Below are 26,978 nucleotides of genomic sequence, written 5' to 3' on the forward strand. Positions count from 1 at the left end.
ACCTTTTGTACCAACTCATTTTTCTTGGCAGCAGTCAAATTGTTACGATACCTAAAAGGGAGAATAGAATGAAATTTTGAACATTAAATGCTTTTGAAATGTAAACATAAACAAAAGTGTACATTTTAAATGTAAATATATGCAGATGTGCACATACACAAATACCCAGCTGTCTAGTTAAGGTTTTTATTACTCTGTGCTACACTCTTCTCAAAGAATAAAAATAGAGGCTCAAACATTAAGTTATACATTTAAGATATGCACTTGACAGTATATAAATTATGCCTGAATAAAAAATAAAAAACAATGAATGAAATGCTCTTAATGTCGCATTATAAAAAAATTAACAGAGGTTCGAGAGCAGAAACTGATGGGGCACCTGGGTGGCTTAGTAGGTTAAGCAACTGACTTCAGCTCAAGTCATGATCTTAGGGTCCTAGAACTGAGCCCCGCGTTGGGCTCCCCACTCAAAGGGGAGTCTGCTTCTCCCTCTCCCTCCGTCCCTCCCCTCCCCCTGCTCGTGCTTTCTGTCTCTCTCTCTCAAATAAATAAAATCTTTAAAAAAAAAAAGAGCAGTCACTGATTTAAAACATGTTTTCTTAATGTAGAAAAAAGGTACAGTAGAAAGAATAAAGGAGAAACTTAAAAATGTTTTTTTCTTGGGATGCCTGGGTGGCTCAGTCGGTTAAGCATCTGCCTTTGGCTCAGGTCATGATCCCAGGGTCCTGGGATCGAGTCCCGCATCGGGCTCCTTGCTTGGCAGAGAGCCTGCTTCTCCCTCTACCTGCTCTGCCTGCCGCTACCCCTGCTTGTGCTCTCTCTCTCTGACAAAAAAATAAATAAAATCTTTAAATGTTTTTTCTTGCCTGGGAACTATTAATTAGTTTACAAACATTCTAACCTTGGCATAATCCTACAAGTTTTGCCAAAAGGGTCTATAACACTTGTGGACTAAAAAGAGTAATTTCAGCCTATAAATGAAAAACTAGAGGGGATGAGAAATAATACTTAGTTTCATATAATTGACAATAGCTCCCCTAATCTCCCAGAAAATGTTCTTTTTATCAGAGAAGTTATGTAGACCCAAATCAGTTGTCAGCAAATGACTAATTTTTCTTTAAGATACAGCAATGAGAATGAACAATGCTGAGTGCATCAGTACCACTGCACAAGATTCTTTAACTATGAATATTTTTTAATTTTTAAAAATGAGTGTAGCTGATATACAATGTTACATTAGTTTCAAGTGTACAGCACAGTGATTTGACAGTCTATACATTATACTATGCTCACCACTCACTGTGGCTATCATCTGTTACCATACAATGCTATTACAATATCACTGACTATATTCCCTATGCTGTGCCTTTTATTCCCATTAACTATGAATTTTTAAAATCCATATCCCCCACAGTGATATCTCAAAAACACAGTTAAAATAGCCCCATATTGGAAGGTCATTACCAAAAGAAAGACATGTTTCTTACTTCCATAGGTTCTGGCAGAAAATGGAAATAGTTCCTTATTGTATTTAATATTTTATTATATTATATACAATAAGTTTATTATAGTGTATTTATAAATTATAATTTATTGTACAGTTGAAAAACAAAGATAGAAGTATGATGTGTTCATTTATAAAATACAAATGCTTTGTACCTGTGCATGATATAACATAGCTGGTTCAGGATACTGGAATCTAGGCTGAGAAGAGCAGAATAGAAGATCCCCAGAGGAAACAACACCACTAATGGAAGGTTGTAATTTATATATATGTCACACACCTTTTGGGAAGAATGATAACATCAGTATATAGATTATTCCCCAGATGCCCTCAACCAAGTTCACACAAAGAATTAGCAATAGAGAATAAGCAATAACAGAACATAAAATTTGGGCCTGCCTAATTCATAAATAGAATAGGTAGCCACAAGCCTGCTTAAAAATGTACCTCACTAAACATCACACTTGCCATAGAGGATTATTTCTACAAGGTCATTACTAAAATATTCTATTTTTTTCTGGGAAGAGATCTTCAAGTTGGGAAGAAAGGGGAAGGGAGCACTTCTTTCACCTTAAGTCCCATTAATACTGATTTATCATATTAGTTAGCTGTCAACCTGGAAAACAAAGGAGCATGTTTCTGCGTAAATATATAACACAAGACAAGTAGTGCAGGGAGGAAGCCAGGAAAACTGAGATTAGTGGGTACTTCTAGGATAATAGTTCTGTCCACATCAAATAGTTTATAAAACAATCAAAGAGGGCGCCTGAGTGGCTCAGTTGGTTAAGCGACTGCCTTCGGCTCAGGTCATGATCCTGGAGTCCCTGGATCGAGTCCCGCATCAGGCTCCCTGCTCAGCAAGGAGCTTGCTTCTCCCTCTGACCCTCCCCCCTCTCATGTGCTCTCTCTCTCTCATTCTCTCTGTCTCAAATAAATAAATAAAATCTTTAAAAAAAAAATCAAAGAAGACCAGAATTATAGGTACTATGAGAAACAAGGTGGTTGAAAGGTGGAAGTGGAGAGCTGAAGAAACAACAGTTTTTTTTTTTTTTTTTTTTGCCAGGGGTCTGGGATGTACAATGAATGAGCAAAAAGTGATGCTAGAGACAGACTCTGTCTAGGGTCAGCATTCTTCCAAGGAATGTCCACTGAAGCAGTTCCTGAACCTTCACAAAATGCACTTGTTTATCCACTTTATGAAAGTCAGTTATTCAGGTGAGAATATGATCATTAACTTCAAAATAAGTAGCTTATTTTAACTATGCTAATAAGGTCAAAACCCAACTAAGAGTTGTACATAAAATTTAAATAATAGAGCAGTAAAGCAGATAGCCATCACAAAAATCTAAATAGAAAAAAATGGGATGTGTACTACCTTCTCATAGAAATCCAAAATAAAGTGCAGTAAGAAAGTACTGTTGTTTTCCAAGCGCATTGCAGTAGTGGACAGCCGCCCCACGTACTGAATCAGTTCAGACACAGAGTTCATGGATCCACCTAAAGTTGTCTCTCTGCAATAAGAAATCGTGACATTCGGATACACATTAGCAAACGTTTTCACAATTTCCAAGCTAGAGGTAAATAATACATAGCAAAAATTTGCTGAGGATTTCAGAAAACGATCAGTGCTCCAATGTATAATTGACTTTTTTTTAAACCACAGTGATTAACCATAAAACTACACAGTCTCCAGAGAATCATTAAGATCAATTCACAGAACATCCTCAGCAACCACTCTACTAAATACCAGAGAAATAAAGGATTATGCTCCAGAAAGACTTTAGATAATATTACCAATGTCCAGGAACCACAGCATTTAGCAAATTAGTTTCTGAGTATACAAATCAAGACCCAGTTTTACCTGAATTCCTGAGCTGAAATGCTATTAAAAATATTTTCACTTTAACTGAAATTCAATTCAATCCTAACACTAAATTAGAAAAATTTTTGGCATCTTTCTATCTTCCACTAAAAACCAAATGTGGATATTTCATATTCTTCCCAAATCAATGAACTGTGTCTCTTTAAATCACACATGGGTATAACTGGTTCAATTCATCCATCTACTCACCCCTGTCCTTCAATCCACTGTTGAGTGGATTAGGAAAAGACCTAGATATGTGATTTCATAGCTTTACCCTCTGATCTAGGTAGCCAACAGTGGTTATGCACAAGAAATAAAGAACAGCATATATACTCTTAGAGCCAGAGAAATGATGACTCTACCACGACCCACCACCGTGATGGCTCAGTGCCAGAGTGAGCAGGGAAAGATTAGGAGACCATTCACATAGGTGGGCATCCATATAGTCAGCTGGCCATTTGCAAACTATGTATTAACTATGATTTTTGGCAGCACCAGGCAAATGTGTCTGAAATAATGTGAACAGTGATGACGGCTCAGAACAGCATCCTCTGAAGTCTTTCTCCACAGGACACCAGAGGCATTTTGGATGAAACAATTCCCTATTCAGGATTGCCTCCTACTCCCCACCCACAGTAATACGTTTACCATCCTTGGCTCCCACCTACTAAATAATGGTAGCACACTCTTCCCATTCACTGCACCAACCAAAAATGCCCAATGAAGAACCACTTCTGAGAACGGTTTCCTACCCTTCTCTCCTTGTGATCTACAACTACAATTTAGTCCCTCTTTGACAGTCATGTGGCATATGGTCATGAGAGGGACATGGCGTTACATCCGTATCTCCAAAATAAAAGGAGTTACTGAGAACCTAAGAACTGTATTATAGATAGCAGCTCTTTCTGCCCCCTGGTCCTGTCCCCGTGCTGTAATAAAACCACCATTTTGCACCCCAAAAAACCCCTGTATTAAAAAATGCCAAATGGTATTATGACATTAAAGTTATCTACATTTATGTCCATTTGCTTAAAAATTTTAGAAAACAAAGTTTTTATTTTTTTAAAGATTTTTTAAAAATTTTATTTGAGAGAGCAAGAGCGAGCAAGATAGTGAGAGAGAGAGAGAGAATGAGAGAGAGAGAGCACAAGTGGAGTGAGGGGCAGAGGGAGAAGCAGAGTCCCCACCAAGCAGGGAGACCAATGCGTGACTCAATCCCGGGACTCCTGGATCATGACCCGAGCCGAAGGCAGATGCTCAACAGACTGAACCACCCAGACACCCAACAAAGCTCCTTTTAAAATGCCCTCCCATGATGTTATGAGCACTGGGTACTATATAAGGCTGATGAATCACTGAACTCTACCTCTGAAACTAATTAACATACATGTTAATTAATTGAATTTAAATAAAAATAAATAAATGCCCTCCCAAAATTTAGGACACTAATTTAAAAAGGCTCCTAGGATTTTTGGAAATACAGAAATTGTACAGCTCCTATATCGGGGTGCCTTAAGACTTACATTGCAAATTGCCCGAAGATTATAAACTCAAACATACTATCCTTAATAGAATTGGGATGTTTGAAGAGGCTAAACATTTAATTTATGATCGTGGTTCTCAAACTTTAGCTAGCACCAAAATCATGAGAGCTTTTGTTAAAACATAGATTACCAGAATTTACTTCAGTAGGTCTAGGTTAAGGCCTGTGACTTTGCATCTCTAACAAGTTCCCGGTGATGCTGATGCTACTGGTCCAGGGACCTGACTTTGAGAAGCACAGCCTTACAAGATGCTTTCATTACTCATAATGCTCCATTTCCTTCTAAAAGTAACCAGACATACATGATCTATGGACACACTGCAATAACGAATATGAAGAACTAAAAACAATTTCCAGGCAACTCCCAAAAAGCTTCTATTCACCATGCTCCTCTCAAAGTAAGAGATCACTAAAAGGATAACACATAGAAAAGTAGGAGCTAATCTAACCAAGCTAACCACTAACTACGTGCAACTGAAGCTAAGGGATCCTTATACTTATAAAGTAAGACTATGACTGATAATATAGGGAATTTGAATGCTGATTAGATATTTAAAGATATTAAGAACTATTGGTTCTTTATAAGACAGACACAGAAAGACAAATACCATATGTCACTTATATGTGGAAAAACAAAACAAGTGAATAAAGAAACAAAAAACCAGAAACAGACTCATAAATACAGAGAACAAACTGATGGCTGCCAGAAGAGATGGAGGTGGGGGTGGGGGCAAAACAGGTGAAGGGGATTAGGGATTAGGAGGTATAATAACTTCCAGTTATAGAATAAGTCACAGGGTTGAAAAGTACAGCATAGGGAATATAGTCAATAATATAGCAGTAACTTGGGTGATAAATGGTAACCACATTTATCATGGTCAGTACTGTGCAATATACAGAATTGTCAAATCACTATGTTGTACACTAATAAAATATTGCACATCAACTGTATTTCAATTAAAAATGTTTTTAGGGCACCTGGTTAGCTCAATTGGTTAAGTGTCTGCCTTCAGCTCAGGTTGTGATCCTAGGGTCCTGGGATCAAGTCCCGCACTGGGCTCCCTGCTCGGCGGGGAGTCTGCTTCTCCCTCTCCCTCTGGTCTTTCCCCTGCTCGTGCTCTCGCTCATCTCTCTCTCTCAAATAAATAAATAAAATCTTTAAAAAAAATGTTTTTAAATGGTGATAAAATGAAGCTATTAATTCATTTGGTGTTATACTGGTTATACAGCTGAAATGATGTCTGGGTTTTGCTTTTTGCTTAAGAAAATCTAGAACAAAGGAAGAAGAAAGTGAGGAGTGTTAGAGATTAAAAAAAATTAGGAGCACCTGGGTGGCTCAAGTTAAACATCTGACTTCAGCTCAGGTCATAATCTTGGGGTCCGGGATCATGCCCCGAGTCAGGCTCCCTGCTCCCTCTCCCTCTGGCCGTCCCCCAGCTTGTGCGTGTGCATGCTCTCTCTCTCTCAAATAAATAAATAAATAAAATCTTAAAAAAAAAATTAATCATGACCTGGTAACTGCTGAAGTTAGATGATGCATATACAGGGGCAACATTGTACCATTTTCTATACTTTTTTTTTAAAGATTTTATTTGGGGTGTCTGGGTGGCTCAGTCGGTTAAGTCTCTGCCTTCAGCTCAGGTCATGATCCCAGGGTCCTGGGGATTGAGTCCCGCATTGGGCTCCCTGCTGGGCGGGAAGTCTGCTTCTCCCTCTTTCCACCCACCTCTCCCCCGTCCCCGCTCGCTCTCTCTCGCAAAAATAAATATAATCTTTAAAAAAATAAAATATTATATTTATTTATTTTAGAAAGAGAGCATGAGCAGGGGCAGGGGCAGAGAGAGAGAGAATCCCCCTATTTTCTGTACTTTTGATTATATTTGCAATTTTCTACAACAAAACATTTTTAAAAATTAATGTTAAAGAATAATGTGGCTGATAATATAGAAGAAACAAAAGATTTTAGTAGAAAGAGTCAAAGCAAATCTTTAATAATAATCAACATAATGGAAATCTGGGGCTCTTTCTTTATTCCAAAGTGAAAATAATGTATATAGTCAATTAATTGACTGATTAATGTATATAATCAAAAGACACCAAAGAAACAAAAAAACCCCCACAAAACTGTACAGCAAAGTTACAGATTTTCCTAGCCATTATCAGACTGACTTTACATTTAAGTAAGAACATGTTTTATAAAGTGAGCTAAACTGAACGGAAGCCAAAGATGTAAGTTCTAATGTCACCTCCCCAATGTTTTGCTACAGTAACTCTTGCAAGTCACTTAGAGGCTTAGGGTTTGCTGATTTACAGAACTGAACTGGAAGAACTACCCTTCCTCACAGGATTGTAGGGAGAAACGAAAAGTAACAAAAAAATTTTTAGAAAACTATGACTAAGCATTTACAATAAGGTCTCATGCCACACTATTAAATTCTATATGCAAACATTTTTGTACAGATCATCTCTTGTGGAGTGTTGTATGAGAACTCACAGAGGACTGTTCATCACAGGTTTCATGTGGATGTCTGCAGAAAGCCACAACAGCCAATTCTGCAGTAGTTCTTTCAGACTCTGGAGAACACTACACTGAGAAGGCAAAACAAAACAAAAATCATTCATAAAATCATTCAGACACACTTTAGTGTTGAGAACTAACAAATTAAACCAGAGGCTTAGAGGTGGAAGGGACCGTGGAGATGACTGCATCCAGCTCTTGGGTTCTGCATCAGAGCCCAATAGCTGCTACTCTAGCCTGATCAGTCTCCAAGAGACAGATGAATGTGAGTACAAGTTTATTTTGCCATTTTCTCTACAAGACTGCCCCCAGCTTATCAGCCCAGGAACAGACTCTCGTTTCTCTAAATTACATTCATTTATAACATATATTACATCTCCAAATACAGTATCACCCACTCCTTCCTGTCTCCCCTCAGAGATCCTTTGAAGTTGCTATGGAAATGAGTTGCCTATCCTTTTCACCTTGTGTCACAACTATAATTTACTCCCTTTTTGACAGTCATAAAATTTATCTCATCTTCTGTAACTGGAAAACAAACAATTCTAGTCTTTCCTTTCTCAGGCTTTGCCTTGATTTCTCAGGGCCTCATTTACATACAAATACAGTCTTGACGGAGATGTGCCCAGAGCATTCATGAGGATAAATCTATAAATTTGAAAGCTCTCCATATCATCCCAAAACCTAATATAGGAAACCTTTGTTACATATCCTTAACAAATAATGGCCTAGATACTATTTGAGTATCTCCAGTGATAGGATGCTCACTTCATAGAACAGTTCAATTAATACTTTTTAAAGAAACTGACACCTTGAATTCAGGTTATAAATATGTTCAAGTTGAAAGTGACCTTGGAATCACCTAAAACAATGTTCTATTTTAGTGTCAGTCAAGGATTTGAACATTTGAAAAGGTAGTCAGTATTACTGTCATATTCAGAAAACTTAAATCCTTTTATTTCCCACTCACCTATTCTAATCCACCCAGTCACCACATTAAAGTAATGAGACTTTTGTTTATGAGAGGAATGTGGGTTAAAAAAAATGTTGAGAAGCACAGATCTACCCTACATATGAAACTTCTCTACATAAATATCCCCAGTAGATATAGTCATTAAGCCTATGCCTAACCTATTCTAACACCAAGAAATATACTAAGGAAATATACTATGTCCCAAGGTCATTTATTTCATTTTTAGTTTGCTCTACCTGTAAAAAGATACTGCCCTATATCTAATCTTGCCTCCTAAAGTCAGACAGGCTTCTGCTCTTTCCATGGGACAATCCATCAATTACTTGAAGGGACCCACAAAATCTTAGTCCTCCAGACAAAATATCCCTGCTTCCTTTACTATACCAAGCTAGAAATCGTAAAGGCATCTAGTGTCCTTCATGCATTACTTCATCACCAAATCCTATCATTTTTTTTTTCAAATGTCCAACTTTTCCATCTCCTTCCAATCCCACTATAACTACCTTAGCCCAGGCCTTCACATCTCTGAGATTACTTTATCCTCCTAGTCAGTCTTCTTTACTCTAGTCTCATCTCCCAAACCCCAATTCTCTCTCCATGGCTGCCAGACCCTTGTTATTTAAGTACTCTATCCATTATATCTATCTGCCCTCAAAGAACTATGTATGGCAAAGGAATAACAGCATGTAACAAGGTCATAAAAAATGGTCAAACTCCTTCCTTTCATCCAGTAACTTTATTCCTGGAAATGTATGCTGACAGAATAAAGAAATCTGTACTATGAAGATGATCGATATAGTTATCTATTCCTACAAAGAAACAAATGAGAAATAATAGAAAAAAAATTAATTCTGGTATAACATCTACGGACTATGACTAGATATCTGACTATATTTGACGAATTTTGTATTCTGGTTTTTAAATTTATGTCCACTGTTTTTGTAATTATACAGGAAACATAAATCAATGTGGAAAGAAATTAGAAAATTAACACGCCACAATGAAAACAGCATTGTTACAGTAGATTTGTGGAATTTTCTCAGTTCAAATTCTTCAGTGAAAAAAGTTGTTTGCTGATAGACATAACTGGCAAGCACAAACAAAAGCACTGAAAATGTGAAAATATTTTAATAGACTTTTAAAAATACTATTTATTATATTAAACTGGATAATCAAGCTATACAATAGCTAAAGTAATAATAATTTATTTAAAAACTCATAAAACTATACTCTGGTTTCTCTTCAGATCATATAATCTTTTGCCTTTTAAAAGCCTCATAAACTGGGGTACCTGGGTGGCTCATTCAGTTGAGCATCTGACTCTTGATTTCGGCTCAGGTCATGATCTCAGGGTCATGAGATAGAGCCCCACATTGGGCTCTGTACACAGCGTAGAGTGTGCTTAAGATTCTCTCTCTCCCTCTTCCTCTGCTCCCCCCCCACATAAATTTAATACAATAATAATAATAATAAAAGCCTCATTAACTGAATCTTTAGCTAATTCTACTACATGTCACATTGCTGTTATCCTTAGCCACCTCCCAAAATGAAAGACCCTTTGGTCACTTATCCTTTCTTATACTATATTTTCTGTGCTTGTTTCCCCCTTTCATCAATCTCATCTTTCCCAAATCTTTCAATTAGAGTTTCCAGAACTTCTATTCCATGGTATTCTAAACCTATACCACCTTCAATATTCTTCAGAGTATGCTTTCTGTCTTATTATAGTCAGATCCTGGCTTTCCCTCACCACCCAAGGACAATGTTTCCTCTGAATACATTTCCATATCCCACTTCAACATCTGGAGGTAAGCACTGCCCTTGCTTCCCACTGCATACATGAATATAAGTCTCTTCTTTGAGACGGTAAATATAAAATCAAAATGACTCTCCCTTTAAGAAAAAAGAAATCTGGTTCTACCCCCACATTTCACTGAAACTGCTCACAAAAGTAGCACGAAACTTCTGTATTATCAGTTTCAAAAGAAACTCTTTGGTCCTTATCTTTCTGGATCTTCCTGGGATATATGGCAACATTATTCCTTCACTACTTCTTGATATCCTGTATTCCCTTTGTTTCTTTGGCACTGTTGTTCTTCTGGTTCTTTTCATACCTCTTGAGAAGGTTCTTTCACAGACTCATCTTTTTATTTTATTTTATTTTTTGAGATTGTATTTGAGTTATTTTTTTTTATTATGTTGTTAGTCACCATACAGTACTTCATTAGTTTTTGATGCAGTGTTCCATGATTCATTGTTTGCATATAACACCCAGTGCTCCTCGTAATACATGCCCTCCTTAATACCCATCACTGGGCTAACCCATCCCCCCATCACCCTCCCCTCTGAAACCCTCAGTTTGTTTCCCGGAGTCCATAGTCTCTCATGGTTCATCTCCCCCTCTGATTTCCCCCCCTTCATTTTACCCTATGACCCAGCAATTGCACTACTGGGTATTTACCCCAAAGATACAGATGTAGTGAAAAGAAGGGCCCTATGCACCCCAACGTTCATAGCAGCAATGTCCATAATAGCCAAACTGTGGAAGGAGCCGAGATGCCCTTCAACAGACGAACGGATAAAGAAGATGTGGTCCATATATACAATGGATTATTACCCAGCCATCAGAAAGGATGAATACCCACCATTTGCATCGACATGGATGGAACTGGAGGGGATTATGCTAAGTGAAATAAGTCAAACAGAGAATGTCAATTATCATATGGTTTCACTTATATGTGGAACATAAGGAATAGCATGGAGGACATTAGGAAAAGGAAGGGAAAACAGACTCACCTTTTTAGCTAAGAATACTGAGTATTCCCGAGTTCTGTCCTTGGCCCACCAACTGTTTCCTTTCCTGTATCCCTTTTTCTCTGCAGACTCCCATTCTCAAATATAAATATATGTATGTGTGTATAAATGTATGCATACTTATTAGGTTAGACCATATGAAATTGCCATTGATCAAACATCTTTGACCTATAAAAATGGCAATTTCGTATGGTTCAACCTAGTATTTATAGATAAACAGCTCTCTAGATTGGTGGAATAAGAGAAAAGATAAAAAATAACCCAATTATAAGATAGGAAGAAAATCACAAAGGGCTGCAAAATGAAGTCCCTAAAAATGCATTAGCTGGGCGAAGTGGTATGTACTGTCACGTGAATGATGATATTGGTCAGGTAGTAAGTACAAATAATATAAATAAACCTCAAATCCAAGTTATTGTGACAGGTAATTAATAAAGTGCCATTTGAATATGACAAACACTAACCAGGACAAAACATTTTCCTGTAAACGTGGCCAACAGTAAGTGATTTAAGGGGAAAACAACGTTACAAAAGAAACACTGCTTTTATCGTCATTCTTCTGAAATAGGAATAACCATTCTATACAAAGTGGTTCTCAAACTCACTTGGGTAAAACTCTTGGAAACCACAGTGGTCTTTTTGGGGAATACCCCAAAATAGTAACACATTTTAATTTTATCATATAAGGTTGGAACAATTTTTTAGCAGAAAATGAGTATGTTCTAAATATACAATATGAATGTCAAAGGGGTTTTGTTTGCTTTGGCCATTATTGTATTCCCAGTGTTAAGAAGGGCATCTAGTAAAAAAAAAAAAAAAAAGAAGAAGAAGAAGAAGGTAGCGGGAGGGGAAGAATGATGCGGGGGAAATTGGAGGGGTAGACGAACCATGAGAGACGATGGACTCTGAAAAACAAACAGGGTTCTAGAGGGGAGGGGGGTGGGAGGATGGGTTAGCCTGGTGGTGGGTATTGAGGAGGGCACATTCTGCATGGAGCACTGGGTGTTATGCACAAACAATGAATCATGGAACACTTCATCTAAAACTAATGATGTAATGTATGGGGATTAACATAAGAATAAAAAAAAAGGGCATCTAGTACATGGTAGGTTCTCAATAAATATTTGTAAAATAAGTCTATCTATAAAAATATCAAACACAACAATCTATGTATGGTTAAGCATTTCCCACTTTGTTTTTATTAACACTAATTTGCCACCTGTTCATTCACTTTGTCATCTGCTACAAGTGGAACAGTTCAGAAAAATTGTACGCAACAAAATCTTTAAAACAGAATATTCTATGCATTAACTTTGATCTGAGTAATGCAGCACCTCAAGTCCAGGTCCAAGGGAATCCTGCTGGAAAACCACCGCTTCAGTATGGGTTTGGAATCATGTACCGCTGGCCATAAAACAATACTTCCTATTCAGTCTAAGCAAGACAGTTTTTTTTTACCTTGAAATAAATGGTTGATGTAAAGAAGAGCTGTGCTAGATGGTCAAAAAGAAGTGGTTTCAGCTCTAGGAATTAAAAAAAAAGAGAGATTATTCAAGATTATTTTAATTAATATTACACTGAATTAAAGGACCCCAAATTTTCATGATACATACCAGAGAAGCTACTAAAAGGAATCCAGCTCACAAGTTGAAGGAACTGTGATCGACAACAGAAGCCATCCCAGAGAGGAAGGCTCTTGTACAGGAATGTTTCACAGGAATAAAACCCCTCCTATAACAAAAGTCAACAGTAAAAACTCATAAGAAACTCCTCAGTCCATAACTACTCTCTAAACAACCAGTTTATTCTGTGCTATAGTTGTTTTACTCTTAGACTAAATTTTTTGTCATCAGTATAATAAAAGCCTTGGGTTAGGTGCCAGAGTTCCTCATAAAAAGGACCAGATAATTAATGTTTAGACACATTACCACCTTCATCAACATACTTCTCAAATACCATAAAATATCAAGTGGAAAGAAGGTAAAAAGTCAAGTAATGGAATATTTTTAAAGATAAATGAAATTGTACTACTCTGGAATATATGCAGTCTCTTCCGCAGTCCATAAAATGTATACAATGTTTGGGCGCCTGGGTGGCTCAGTCAGTTAAGTGTCCAACTCTTGATTTCGGCTTAGGTCATGATCTCAGGATCATGGGATCAAGCCCTGTGTAGGGCTCTGCACTCAGAGGGGAGTCTGCTTGTCCCTCTCCCTCTGCTCCTCCCCCTGCTCAACTCACTCTCTTGCAAATAAATAAATGAAATCTTTTAAAAAATGTATACAATGTTATAATAGGGCTATAATTTCTCTAGAGGCCATAGACCAAATCCAAACTCTGGGCAGCTCCATCTGAAGGAACACTTGAGTGTGTAGACTGCTTATGCTTTCACCGAAGATCCAGAGCTTTCCTTTTTTTTTTCCCCTGTGTAAATAATGGCATGCACCAGGACTCCATCCTAGACTTTCTTCTCATGACATGAATTATCTGGACAATCTCATCTATAACATAGCTAAAACCACCACCTATATCATGAGGAGTCCTAAAGCTATATCTCTAGCTCAAATCTCATTCCTCAGCTCTAGACTCATTACCTAACTACTGGATATGACCTTTTAGATATCCCACAAGCATCTTTTAAGTCAAATTTCTGGGGCGCCTAGGTGGCTCAGTCGGCTAAGCGTCTGACTTTGGCTCTCGTCATGATCCCAGAGTCCTAGGACTGAGTCCCCTGTATTGGGCTCCCGACTCAGAGGGGAGTCTGCTTGTCCCCTGCCCGTCCCCCTGCTCATGTTCTCTCTCTCAAATAAATAAATAAAATCTTCAAAAAACAAGTCAGATTTCTTTCCTTCTAAGCCTGTTCCTTCTACATCCCCTTTCTTACCTCCCAAGCAGGAAACCTAAAAGTCAACCGAAATGTATCCCTTTATCCTCACCACCATAATCCACATCCAACTTCCAATTCAATGGTTTCACATCAAATCCTTAAGATTTAGTCAACACATTGTGCATCTCTTTTGTACCAGGTACCAAGCTAAATACTTGTACATGAAGAAAAGTTAGACATGGTTCCCACCAGCTGGGAGCTCATAATATGTGGAAAAACAGATCTGAAAGTGCCATGATACAGGTAAACACAGTGAACTAAAGAAGCATATAAAACAAACATCTAAACCAGATGAGGGTGATGAGTATAGGCTTCCTGATGGTGCTGATAACTGAGCTGCAGCTTAAAGTACAACTAGGGTTACTTACGTATGCCAAATAATTAATTGGCTAGAACATTAAAAAATATTTGTTGATTATGAGAACACAGTAACCCTATGAGATCTATGTTAGCAGCTAATTCAATTAGTTGAATGCATTCAATTACATCTTCAGTTTGTTCTCTTACAGGCCTTTCTCTCTTATTTGCATAATTTAACAAATTCTTTCCTCAAATCCAACAGTACAGAGATAAACGTCAATTCAACTCAACTCTATTTATAACAAGTTTTGAATTGAGCAAATACTATTTACAAATGATGCCGAGCACTAAAGAAAAGATATTCAATGGGTATCGAAATAAATTTTAGTAAGAAGTGGTGGAGCGTATATGAAGAAAGTGGAATCTTACTTGTAAGAAGCACTCTGCCCTGATGATAGTGTCCAGGAAGTTGGTAAATTCTTTTCCATGTTCATAATTATTCATCTTGTACCAAATACACTCTGAAGCAGAAATATTAAACATAAGTATATGGGTACATGACAATAAAAACTATACAAAACATAATTACCACTACTCTAAAGTGACATGACAAATACAAACAAGTAATCAGTCTTATATACCCTAACCAACTTGCACTGCAGACTGTAACATGTATGTGGAAGTGATAGTGAAATGATCCTCAAGAACTTAATGATATAGGGAAAGCTTATAGTGAAAAAATAAACTAGTAAAATTGACATATAATAAATGTGATTAGCTTAAGTCACATAGTAGTCCAAGAGACTATACATGTATGAATTAAAAGTTTAAGAACACCCCAAACTTCAACTAGGGTGAGCTGGGGATAATCTCAGAGTGGTAGAACTATAGTAAGTAGTAATCTAATTATATCATATCCTATCTAAAGAAAAACTGAGCAGGAAAAGGAGAGTTAGCCTGGAACCAACTAAAACCAACTTTAAATACTTGAAGAGTTAGGAGTTGCTTACCCAAGAAAGAAACAATCTGGTCAACAGAAATATGATCTCTAGAAAAACTGACCCCCTTGGAGGAATGAAATGATCAGGCTTTATTTACTATGGCCTGGATGAAAACTCCCTTACTGCTCTTTCCTTCAATTCTGTAATTAAGAAATCTTCTAATGACTAATTTGGCTCCCATCTATACTGATAGCAGAGAGGAGATACTATTGTTGGCAGACATGAACATTTTGGTCACCAAAAAGAATTACTTTTATTATGAAATAGTAAGTTGATATTCTGACTTATATATTAGTCTTCTCTGAGTGTGGTTAGCATTAATCTGATGATTCTGGGGCCTGAACAGCAAGTTTCTGGACATACATAGATGAAGAGGCTTTGGACTGATGGTCATCAAAATGGAGCCACCCAGTGAGTTTAGGTGGCCATCCAGCAATGTTTCCTTAACACACCTCCTTTCTTACTGTCTTCTAAAATTACAACAAGGGAAGCATACCGGCTCTGAATATATGATCATCAGAGAAACAGTTATGGCATATGAAGGCTCCTCCTATTTAGAATTTGTCACCCTTACAAAAGATATGAACTATCTTGTTCCTTCCTCATTCACCTAATGCTTTTAAGTAACAATTTTTACCTTCTTGTAATGTTTGACTCAACCAGTGATAGAGTCTCAGTAAGATAGACTCGTCTTTGACACAGTTAATATAGTGAAGTAACAGAGAGTTGTTCAACACTGCACCCATCTGGGAAGGCAGCTGCAAAGAGATATCAATCAGTAAACTGTTAAGTATATGAAAAGTAGGTTACAGCAACGAGGAAATCATCAGAAAGCAAATATATAACAAAAATAAAAGGGTATAAAGATCAAATGGAAAATGCAGATAAGCACATGGTCCAGTCACATACCTCTAAGCAGTGGATGTTCTGTAAGAGTTGAGGGAAGCTTTTAAGCTGTTCTAGTGGAAACGATCCATTGCTACTGAGATAATCAGAAAGAGTCATCCCTTTTTTCCCGCATTCTTTACTGCAGCTACTAGAATTTAGCACTGGTATAACTGAGCAAGAATTCCATTTCTAAAGAAGGAAGACAATAAAACAATCTGTCAATAGACTAAACAGACTACAAACTAAATGTAAAAGCAATTGTTGAGGTGGCTCAATTAATGAAGTCTGAATGTGGTTTGCATAGAATCCTGGGCAATTAAAATGTATTTAAATATCTGTAATCTCTTCAAACATCCGAATGGTTATTGTTTGGATTTAAGAAAGCTGCACAAATCATTTGGGGTTTTAGATACTTACTCTTTTTACAGGATGGACCTGAGCTGGACCTAACATCAACTTTAGAGGTTCAGGAGGAGGTCCCTGATTCCTTTGCCTCACAGCAAATAGAGCTGCCTTCCACAGATTCTCTGAATTCTTAAAATAGATCTAAAAAAATTGGATTAAAATACATGAGCAGGTACCCATAACCCAAAGCAATATAAAATCCCAAACTCTTCATTAATTGAAAGTATATTAATTATGAAACATTTTGAAGCCATGCAAATCCATTTAGGTTTTTTTTCTGATCAAGAATCTATTAAATACATCAAATAGAATCAAAACAAAGTGCCAATCCCTAAAAAAAAACTTTCCAGAAACAGTGCGGCAATACTAGATCTTAAATCAGTATGCTGTGAACATTTCAGTTCAAATCTGCAAATTAACTTAATCAAAATAACATATTTCAATCTCAATATGATTTTCCACTCCTTAATCCCTTACCTTCTTCCTTGCAGGCAAAGATACAGAAATCAAAGTAGGAGCAAAGAACTTATACAGTGACAATAAAGCCTGGAGATGAGGCTGCATTCCCTGAAATGAAATAAGAGTTTTCAATTTTCAATCCTATGGCATAAGGAAAAAAAGTAACGATAAAGTAAACAGATTAAGCATATATTCAGACCCTAATTTTACTATGTGATATGGCTATAGGAAGATGCTATTGAAAATCAAAGAATAAATAACCAGACATTTAAATCAACGGTCACAAAACTACCCTCGCCAGCCTGTGGACTTCTCTTTTATGACCTTTTCTCCCGCTTTACTTCTTTATATTTTCTCTCTTCTTCTCTGTCCATGCCTTAGGTCTACCAGTCATACCTGCTAGCATGGCTTACTTTCACTGGTAGCATACTCAGGACTCAAAGTTGATTCATTCTTGATTTAGACAGAAAGGTGGGAAGCCAAGAAAACAGGGTAAAGAAAATATTAAAACCTTATTATCATAACTACTGGAAAATTCACTAGGAAATCCAACAACTGGTATGCAGTAGTCAAGCAGCTTGATAGAACTAAAACAAGTCTTAATAAAAACATTAATTTTATAATGACAAAAGTCATTACTGCTGGATACCTGTGTTAGATATATCTGGCTATCCAGAGAAAGCATACCACTAAAATGAATTACAAGGAAATAACCAAACTGTTTTATTATATTATAATTTTGTTGAATCAAATAGTGTACAAAATAAGGAAGGCAGAAAATGGGGCTTAGAAATACAGTATTCTTATTTTTATAACAGCTTCTTGAAATTAAATTTGTTATAACAAAACCAAAATAATTCAGTTTATCTATGCTGAAATACCTTTCAATCTCTGTACTTATTGTCAATTAGTATCAGTATTTGCTTTGAGTTGGAATGTTTTTTGATAGAGCGTATATTTAGTAGAGGAGAGACCTTTAGAATTTATCATCTAGTTAACTAAACATATCTTGGTTGTTAAAAAGTTGATACTCTCTTTTTTTAAAAAGAATTCCAGTTAGGGCGCCTGGGTGGCTCAGTTGGTTAAGCGACTGCCTTCGGCTCAGGTCATGATCCTGGAGTCCCTGGATGGAGTCCCGCATCGGGCTCCCTGCTCAGCGGGGAGTCTGCTTCTCCCTCTGCCCCTCCCCCCTCTCATGCTCTCTGTCTCTCATTCTCTCTCTCTCAAATAAATAAATAAAATCTTTAAAAAAAAAAAAAAAGAATTCCAGTTAAACATGGCATATTAAACATACGGATTTAACTCTGGGTCCTCCCAAAGCCCCACTGAAAACTAAAGGAATGAAAAAGGCATAAAGCACAAGTTCAAAGAGAACAAGAGAGGACACAACAGCAAATGAGAGATCCCAACAAGATTTTGGAACCTAGAATGAAAATGGACAAAGAGTAACCAACTTAGCAAAAGAGAGAAAACAAAACCTAAAGTAGAACAGAAAAAGGCTCAAAAGCAGCAGATTCAGGTTTGAGAACTCTCAAAAAGGCTCAGGAATTTGAGGGACCAGATACCTCTGAAAAGTGGAGATAGTAGAAGTGCAAGAGGGGCAGAAAACAGGAGGATTGGTTGAAAACCTAAGAAGCAGTTAGAGCCCCAAATTCCTTCACCACACTAACAAACATCAAGGTTTTACTCTCTGAAGATGAAACTGAGTTTAGACAACAGGCACAGCTGAGGGAGGGTACCAGGACCCCTCCTCACCCCCTTCCACTGCTTACATCCCAGAGTGCTAGTAGCCAAGTTTATAACCTGTGATAGTTAATTTTAGATGTCAACTTGGGTGGGCCCCAGAGTGCCCAGATATTTAGTCAAACATTATTTTGCGTGCTTCTGTGAGAGTGTTTTTAGATGAGATTAATACTTAAATTAGCGGACTTTGAGTAGACTGCCCTCCATAATTGTGTGGCCCTTATTCAATCAGTTGAAGGCCCTTATAGAACAAAAAGACCAGCCTCCCCCAAGCAAGAAGGAATTCTCCAGCAGCCTACTTACAAGACCATCTGTAACACCAGCTCTTTCTGGTTCTACAACAGACTGCCTTTGGACTCAAACTGAAACATCAGCTCTCCAGGGTCTCCAGCCTGCTGGCCCCCCTGCAGATTATGGACTTGCTAGCTTCATTATCATGCAAGCCAATTCCTTATAATAAATATCCTTCTGTATATCTAGACATGCATCCTATTGGTTCTGTTTCTCTAGAGAAGCCTAATACAACCCCTAGGTAGGAAACAAGAAAATTCCTCTCTGGGAAAAGTGACACAGCCATCTGTGGGGCTCCCCAACGAAACATCAAGATCCAACAATGAACAAGTCCTGCTCACATACAAAAGTTTCCAATCACCATTTTAGTTCTTTACTATTAAATATGGACAAACAAGGTTTGCCAGGCATTTGAGAAAGGCCTCTACTGTGAAAGACCAAACTAAAGAAAGGAATTCTGAGGAAGCAGAGAAAAAGCTGGAAATAGGAAAAAAAAAATCATAGCCCAAGTCACATAGGCTCATGCCGCTCATTCTCCCCTCTGTAGAATCCTAGAAACCATCCTTACCAACCCTTAGGATGAGACCTAACTCCCACCCATGTTCCAAAGATTGGTCGCAACAGGGCCTGGTGTGTGTGTGATAACTACATGCCTGCTCCACTTCCCACCATTCATGCTTGCCACAAGAAAGACAATTTCTGTATTTTGTTTCCTTCAGGGATTGGGAATTATAGGGTATGAATGGGTATAGAGGGGGTACATGCCTTTGCAGGTGTCAGAAATTCACATATTCAATTTATTTGCTCCAACCTGCAGATTATGCTTGTAACCACTATACATGTTGGGTTACATGTGAGCACACTATGCCTTCTTGGTTTGATATTGTTGGACTTGACCAAATTCACCAAAATTCAGCTAATCAAAACAATTATAAATGCATCTTTATAGGGGCACCTGGGTGGCTCAGTTGGTTAAGCGTCTGCCTTTGGCTCAGGTCATGATCCTAGGGTCCTGGGATGGAACCCCGCGTCAGGCTCCCTGCTCCGCAGGGAGTCTGCTTCTCCCGCTCCCCTCTGACCTTCCCCTTGGCTCATGCTCTTGCTCTATCAAATGAACAAAAAATCTTTAAAAAAATGCATCTTTATAAATGGGCATTGATAATGGAATCATTTAATAATGTACTATATAAAATGTTATTAATGAAGCCATACATTTAATGTCTGGGTTAAAAAAAAATTTTTTTTTAAAGATTTTATTTATTTATTTGACAGAGAGAGGCACAGCGAGAGAGGGAACACAAGCAGGGGGAGTGGGAGAGGGAGAAGCAGGCTTCCCGCAGAGCAGGGAGCCCGATGCGGGGCTCGATCCCAGGACCCTGGGATCGTGACCTGAGCCGAAGGCAGACGCTTAACGACTGAGCCACCCAGGCGCCCTGGGTTTAAAATTTTTACACAATTGTGTACTAAATCATTTTCTAAACTTGAACATATGCTGTTGTTTCAGTTAATACAAATCGATAAGATCTTAGTTATGTTAAGGATTTTTGGTATTTTCCTGAAATGCTTTGCTGTTCACATGGAAAAATGTACAACTTTTTCACCATTCATAATACTGTGAAATAAAATTCAATTTGGACAGAAACGTTATCACTGATATCTTCAGAGAGCTAAGAGAAGATATTACACTGATAGAACCAAAACAGGGAGCTATGAAACAAGAACGATCACTGAATTGTACTAACAGGAAAGCATGTTATGTGCACTGGAGAATGAAAATGCACATGTGTTTGTGTTTTTCATTAAATTTGAATGCTTCAGGTAGGTTATGCAGGCTCCAGCAGTTAGGATAGACACTACAACTTCCTACTGTTTCATATCCAAAGCTTCACAGACTTCTGTTACCTGACAAGTGTAGTGGAAATAACAATGCAAGAGAGCTGTAAGGACAAGAGATAACGGTCAGGGAATATACTGAAGTTTATGTGTCCAGAAAGGAATGCTTTCTTAGATCACATCCACAAAAACATAACCAGACAAATAAACCAGACATTTTACTTTAATAGAGGAGTAGTTTTTGACTACTCCCTGACACTTGTTTTCCAGCCGTAGCAACCCAGTTCCCTAAACAGTTTTGCTGTTTGCCATCTATGTGTTTTTGCTTATGTTGTTCCCTCTGCCTTTCTCTTCCTCCTTGGCCTAGTTAAATCATATTAATCCCTTAAAATTTCTCTCAAGCATCACCACTCCTCCTTGACTCTAGTACTACTCTGAATTTTTATTCTGTTGACTAAGCTCCTCAGACAGTAAGTTCCTTGAAGATCATGACTCATTCAATTTTATATCCCCAAAGCCCAGTAACACACAGAGTACACTGGCCAATTTTAGGGCTTTTTGGTACTCACCATTTTGGCCTGAAGATCAAGCAGTTTTCTCACGCGAAATGGTTTAACTAGAAAAGGTAAAGAAAAGTACAGTGCAAGGGGTTCAGAATAAAAATAAACCATGTGGCTCATACACCATCTTCTTACAACACATCAAAAATACAAACACCCTGTTCAGTTAAACCAGTAAGCAGATACTCTAAGATAAAAGTACTAAAAAACAATTCCCACAAAATCCTGGCATAGAACTATGCTACCAGTTAACTTTATAAAGGCCAATACAAATGCTAATTCCACAGAGTAAATGTAATGCAACTGGAATGAAAATACTCACCATTCTCTTTTCTGGTAAGTAAATATAACAAATGGCAGACATAAGGGCACTGTTAAAACATAAAAAATTTAAAAAGAGAAATGACAATATATCTTGAACCGAGTGGCAACACATTTTCCTCAAATGTCAATCTTCTGATTAAGTAAAAAGGCCTCAGGATTTTGTTGAACAATAATTCTAAAAGCTTCCCTTTTTCATACTACAACATAGTGGTAAAAGCCAATAGTGTTAATTGGTACCTCATTATACCATTTTTAAGTTACTTTTGGAATATAGAAACACTGCAGACAATTTGAAAAACGGAAGAAGATCCTCCTAACAAAAGTTCATGTATTCCTTCCAGTAGTCCATATTTATTAAGATACAAAGTTAAAACTTTTATCTTGATTCCCCACTCAAAAGCATTTTCCTGGGGCACCTGGGTGGCTCAGTCGGTTAAATGTCTGCCTTCGGCTCAGGTCATGATCCCACGGTCCTGGGATCGTGCCCTGCATCAGGCTCCCTGCTCAGCAGGGAGTCTGCTTCTCCCTCTCGCTCTGCTCCTCCTCCCTGTTTTTGTTCTCTCTCTGTGTCAGATAAATAAAATCTTTAAAAAAAAAAAGCATTTTTGGCGCCTGGGTGGCTCAGTTGGTTAAGCGACTGCCTTCGGCTCAGGTCATGATCCTGGAGTCCCTGGATCGAGTCCCGCATCGGGCTCCCTGCTCGGCAGGGAGTCTGCTTCTCCCTCTGACCCTCCCCCCTCTCATGTGCTCTCTCATTCTCTCTCTCTCAAATAAATAAATCTTTAAAAAAAAAAAAAGCATTTTCCCATGTTGTTTGGTCTTCAAATGATCATTTTCAATGATGTTAACATTCCAGGGAGTGGACATACCATAACTTATTTAACCATTTAGTTCTGTTTGGCAAATAACATACACTATACACTCAATAAATCTGTTACTTCAGTTGCTGAATGATTGGTTCCTTTGTACCATTTGAGGGTCCACTTCTTGAGGTTTTATTCTAGACCAGGGGTCAGCAAACTACAGTTCACATGTTTTAGTAAATCAAGTTTTAGTAGAACATAGCCACACACATTCATTTATGAATCATCTATAGCTGCTTTCTCGCTACAACAGCAGAGCTGAGTAGTTTTGACAGAGACTCTATGGCCCACAAAGCCAAAAATATTTACTATCTGGCCCTTTACAGGAAAAGTTTACCACTACCTGTTCTAGAAGAAACATAGGAGAAAATCTTTATGACCAGAGGGTGGCAGTTTTTCTCTTTCAGAAAAGAAAATAAAATGATAGCCACAAAATAAAACATAAAAGAAAAAGCCTCCATAAATGGGAGATCATTAAATTAAGAACATCTGTTTATCAGATAAGGACATAATCTATCGCAGGGATGAGTAAACAACAACCCGCGGGTCAAATCCAGCCCACGGGTCAAATCCAGCCCACCACTGGTTATTATAAATATAGTTTTATTGGAACACTGCCACAGTTGTTTATGTATTGTCTATAGCTCCTTTCACACTACACCAGCGGAGTAAGTAGTTGTGAGAGACAGTATGGCCCTTACACCTGAATATTTACTACATGGCACATTAAGGAAAAATTCGCCAACACTTGCTTTAGATGTTAGGAAATCAAAAAAGTAAATTACGTAATGGAACTAGAGAATACAATGAAAGCAAAGACTTTCTTTAAACAAATTTGTATCATTTAAAGTCTGAAGTACAGCATTCTATATTGCCTATCCTCTACTTAGAAATGGGTTCAGATTCTGGACATACTTGTAAAAAGCATGAATTTAGATACAGGATTTTTTTAAGAGAACATAATACTATGACCAAGTCTGATATATCTTACACAAAATACAGTAACTTTCAGTAAAAACGCACAACCTCACATCCCTAGGATATAAACCATTAGCAACACAATTTGTCATGCTGTTACGAAATGAGTGTCACACAATCACTTGCTCCAGGTTCCAGCATTATAGTAAGTCTGACGTCCCCTTTTAATCACATCGTATACATCTAAAACTTTACAATTGCCTTTCTGACAAATAGTAACCACTGCCTCTGAGTCACTAAAGAGTCAGGCTCCCACCAAATTATATGCAAATGACTTTCAGAAGTAACACTTTTAAAAGTTAGGTTCCCTATTTCTTGATTGGGGTGATATTTACACAAATGTATTCAGTTTATGAAAATTAAATGAGCTGATCACTTATGATACAAGCTATTTTCTCTACATATATACTTCAATAAATATTTTTTTTTTAAGATTTTATTTATTTATTTGAGAGAGAGAGAATGAGAGACAGAGAGCATGAGAGGGAGAAGGGTCAGAGGGAGAAGCAGACTCCCCGCCGAGCAGGGAGCCCGATGCGGGACTCGATCCCGGGACTCCAGGATCATGACCTGAGCCGAAGGCAGTCGCTTAACCAACTGAGCCACCCAGGCGCCCAATAAATATTTTTAAGAGACAGAAAAAGGGAAAAGAAAAAAAAAGTAGGTCTCCTTCCTGCTTGCCAAGCTGAGCAAGAAACTCATCAACATCATGAAAACTATTCAAGTATACTGCAATTGATTTGACATTTATGAGTATCTTCTGTTCATTCACTCATTCATTCATTCATGAAACAAAAATTATTAAGCAGTGACTAAAACAAACAAAAAGGCCTGATCTTATGAAGTTTATATTCTATGTGCCATGAACAGTGTTACTAAATTCTTGGGTTATAAAGGCTCAGTCCCTGCATAGAAGAACTCAGTCTCAGTCTATTAAGCTATTACAAGAAAAAAAAAGCATGCTTTAGTATTTCTCACTCTTTACAAAGTATGCTTAAACACAAAATTCATTTGTTTTGCAATTTGGTTAGTTTATGAATAAAAACAGTATGAGGGGCAACTGGGTGGCTCAGTCAGTTAAGCATCTGCCTTCGGCTCAAGTCATGATCCTGGGGTCCTGGGTTCACACTACCACATCGGGCTCCCTACTCAGCAGGGAGTCTGCTTCTCCCTTTCTCTCTGCCCCTCCCCCTGCTCCTGCGCTCTCTCGCTCTCTCTCTCTCCCTCAATTAAATAAAAAATCTTAGGGGCGCCTGGGTGGCTCAGATGGTTAGGCATCTGCCTTTGTCTCAGGTCATGATCTCCGGGTCCTGGGATCGAGCCCTGCGTCAGGCTCCCGGCTCAGTGGGGAGTCTGCTTCTCCCTCTCCCTCTGCCTTTCCTCCTGCTTGTGCTCTCTCTCTCAAATGAATAAATAAAATCTTAAAAATAAATAAATAAATAATCTGAAAAGAAAAACATGAGGTTAAGAGCGATGTCAAAGGTAAGGAGGAGTCAATCACATACTACTCATCATTCATCCACTCCTGTGTACCACAGGGTAAGCGGGAGGAATGAGCATTCTTACTTTCTCTTGCTACTTCAAGGTACTACTCTTTCATTCTTATATGAGAGACTTCCTTGACACTTAGTCCACCCAACCTCATTTCCTCCAACTTACCTATACCCTATCTATTCACTGCTGGCCTCTTAGTAACTTCCAAAAGCTCACAGAGCAGAGGACTTAGACATCTGATCCAGTCTTCCACTCTAACCCTAATCCCAATAACATGCCAGAAGATTTTAATGTCTATATCAACAAATCACCTTGGTCTTAGAGCTTACTGACCTTCTCAATTCTAATGACCTGATTACCATTTATAGAAATACTGTATATTAGATACCCTGAATAACCCTGCCTGCTTGTATCTAGCTGTTTAAGTACATTTCTGAGCTGGCATGAAAGCAAAGAAACTGCAGTTCCCAAACACAAAGTTTAAGAGGAAACACTGAATACTGAACAAGCTCTCTCCCCAAGATTTCTGCCAAACCTTAAAAATCTTGAACTTTGAGCTTTAATAGCTACAAAGGGAGGTAGGAGTGGGGTAGCAGATGGTAAAGCTTAGGGCCCACCCTGGGAACAGTGGCACCTGGGTGGCCCAGTTGGTTAAGCGACTGCCTTCAGCTTGGGGCATGATCCCAGGGTCCTGGGATGGAGCCCTGCATTGGGCTCCCTACTCAGTGGGGAGCCTGTTTCTCCCTCTCCCTCTGCCCCTCCCCCACACTTGTGCTCTCTCTTGCCATTTCTCTCTCTCAGATAAATAAATAAAATCTTTAAAAAACTGGGAACTTCAAGAGCTACACCCTAAGTGTATGGGTGTGAAATAAAAACACACCCCACTGTGCTGAAAAGGACAGCAAGTAAACTTGGCTGTCTTGGCCTTGGGTTTGGGTAAAAGGAAAATAAAGCCTCTCCAAAGAATATGCAACCACAAACCAGTCCTATATAGGCCTGCAGTTTGAACTTAACACTAGTGGTAGGACCTGGAAAACCTGAAGTGAAGAATTTAGAGTGGTTGCAGCTTAGTTGTACTTCCCAGAAAAACCATATATCTGATTAAGGAACTTGTACCTAAAATACAGAAAGAACACTTAAAATCCATTAATAAAAAGACAACCCAATTAGAAAAATAGGCAAAGGACCTGAATAGACATTTCTCCAAAAAAGATATATAAATGGCCAGTAAGTACATGAGAAGATGTTCAACGTCACTAATCATTAGAGAAATGCAAACCAAAACCATGTGTTCATGAGGATGGGATGAAATTGGAACCCTCATACACTGCTAATGGGAATGTAAAATGGTCCAAACTGTGGAAAACAGTTTGGTGATTCCTCAAAGTTCTAAACACAGAATTAATATACAATACAGCAACTCCACTCCTAGGTATATATCCAAAGAACTGAAAGCAGGACTTGGACAGTTACTTGTATGCCGACATTCACTGCAGCATTATTCATGTTAGCCAAAAGGTGGAAACAACCCAAGAGTCCACCAGCGAGTGAACAGATAAACAAAATGTGGTATATACATACAATGGAATATTATTCGGTCATAAAAATGAATGAAAATTTGAAACATGCTATAAGTTGGATGAAACTTGAAGACATTATGCTAAGTGAAAGAAGCCAGACACAAAAATTATATGATTCTGCTTATATGAGGTACCTAGAATAAGCAAATTCACAGAGAC

The 26,978-nt window shown here is 38.0% G+C and overlaps 1 protein-coding gene across 2 annotated transcripts in view; it reads right to left on the reverse strand.

Annotated features, from left to right (window-relative positions):
* The window catches only part of CENPI (centromere protein I), a 61,121-nt gene that overhangs the window by 22,567 nt on the left and 11,576 nt on the right, over positions 1 to 26,978 (reverse strand). For both annotated transcript variants that reach the window (XM_021695369.1, XM_021695442.1), the window contains exons 5-17: positions 21,903 to 21,951; positions 21,590 to 21,636; positions 17,172 to 17,261; positions 16,707 to 16,835; positions 16,311 to 16,478; positions 16,039 to 16,159; positions 14,830 to 14,921; positions 12,830 to 12,947; positions 12,675 to 12,739; positions 7,406 to 7,500; positions 2,880 to 3,015; positions 1,660 to 1,784; positions 3 to 51 (exon numbers count right to left, since the gene is read on the reverse strand). In XM_021695369.1, coding sequence (XP_021551044.1) covers positions 3 to 51; positions 1,660 to 1,784; positions 2,880 to 3,015; positions 7,406 to 7,500; positions 12,675 to 12,739; positions 12,830 to 12,947; positions 14,830 to 14,921; positions 16,039 to 16,159; positions 16,311 to 16,478; positions 16,707 to 16,835; positions 17,172 to 17,261; positions 21,590 to 21,636; positions 21,903 to 21,951 — 1,284 coding nt within the window. The remainder of the gene's footprint in view (positions 1 to 2; positions 52 to 1,659; positions 1,785 to 2,879; positions 3,016 to 7,405; positions 7,501 to 12,674; positions 12,740 to 12,829; positions 12,948 to 14,829; positions 14,922 to 16,038; positions 16,160 to 16,310; positions 16,479 to 16,706; positions 16,836 to 17,171; positions 17,262 to 21,589; positions 21,637 to 21,902; positions 21,952 to 26,978) is intronic.

Source organism: Neomonachus schauinslandi, chromosome X (assembly GCF_002201575.2).
Source record: "Neomonachus schauinslandi chromosome X, ASM220157v2, whole genome shotgun sequence".
In the NCBI taxonomy this organism is placed as follows: domain Eukaryota; kingdom Metazoa; phylum Chordata; class Mammalia; order Carnivora; family Phocidae; genus Neomonachus; species Neomonachus schauinslandi.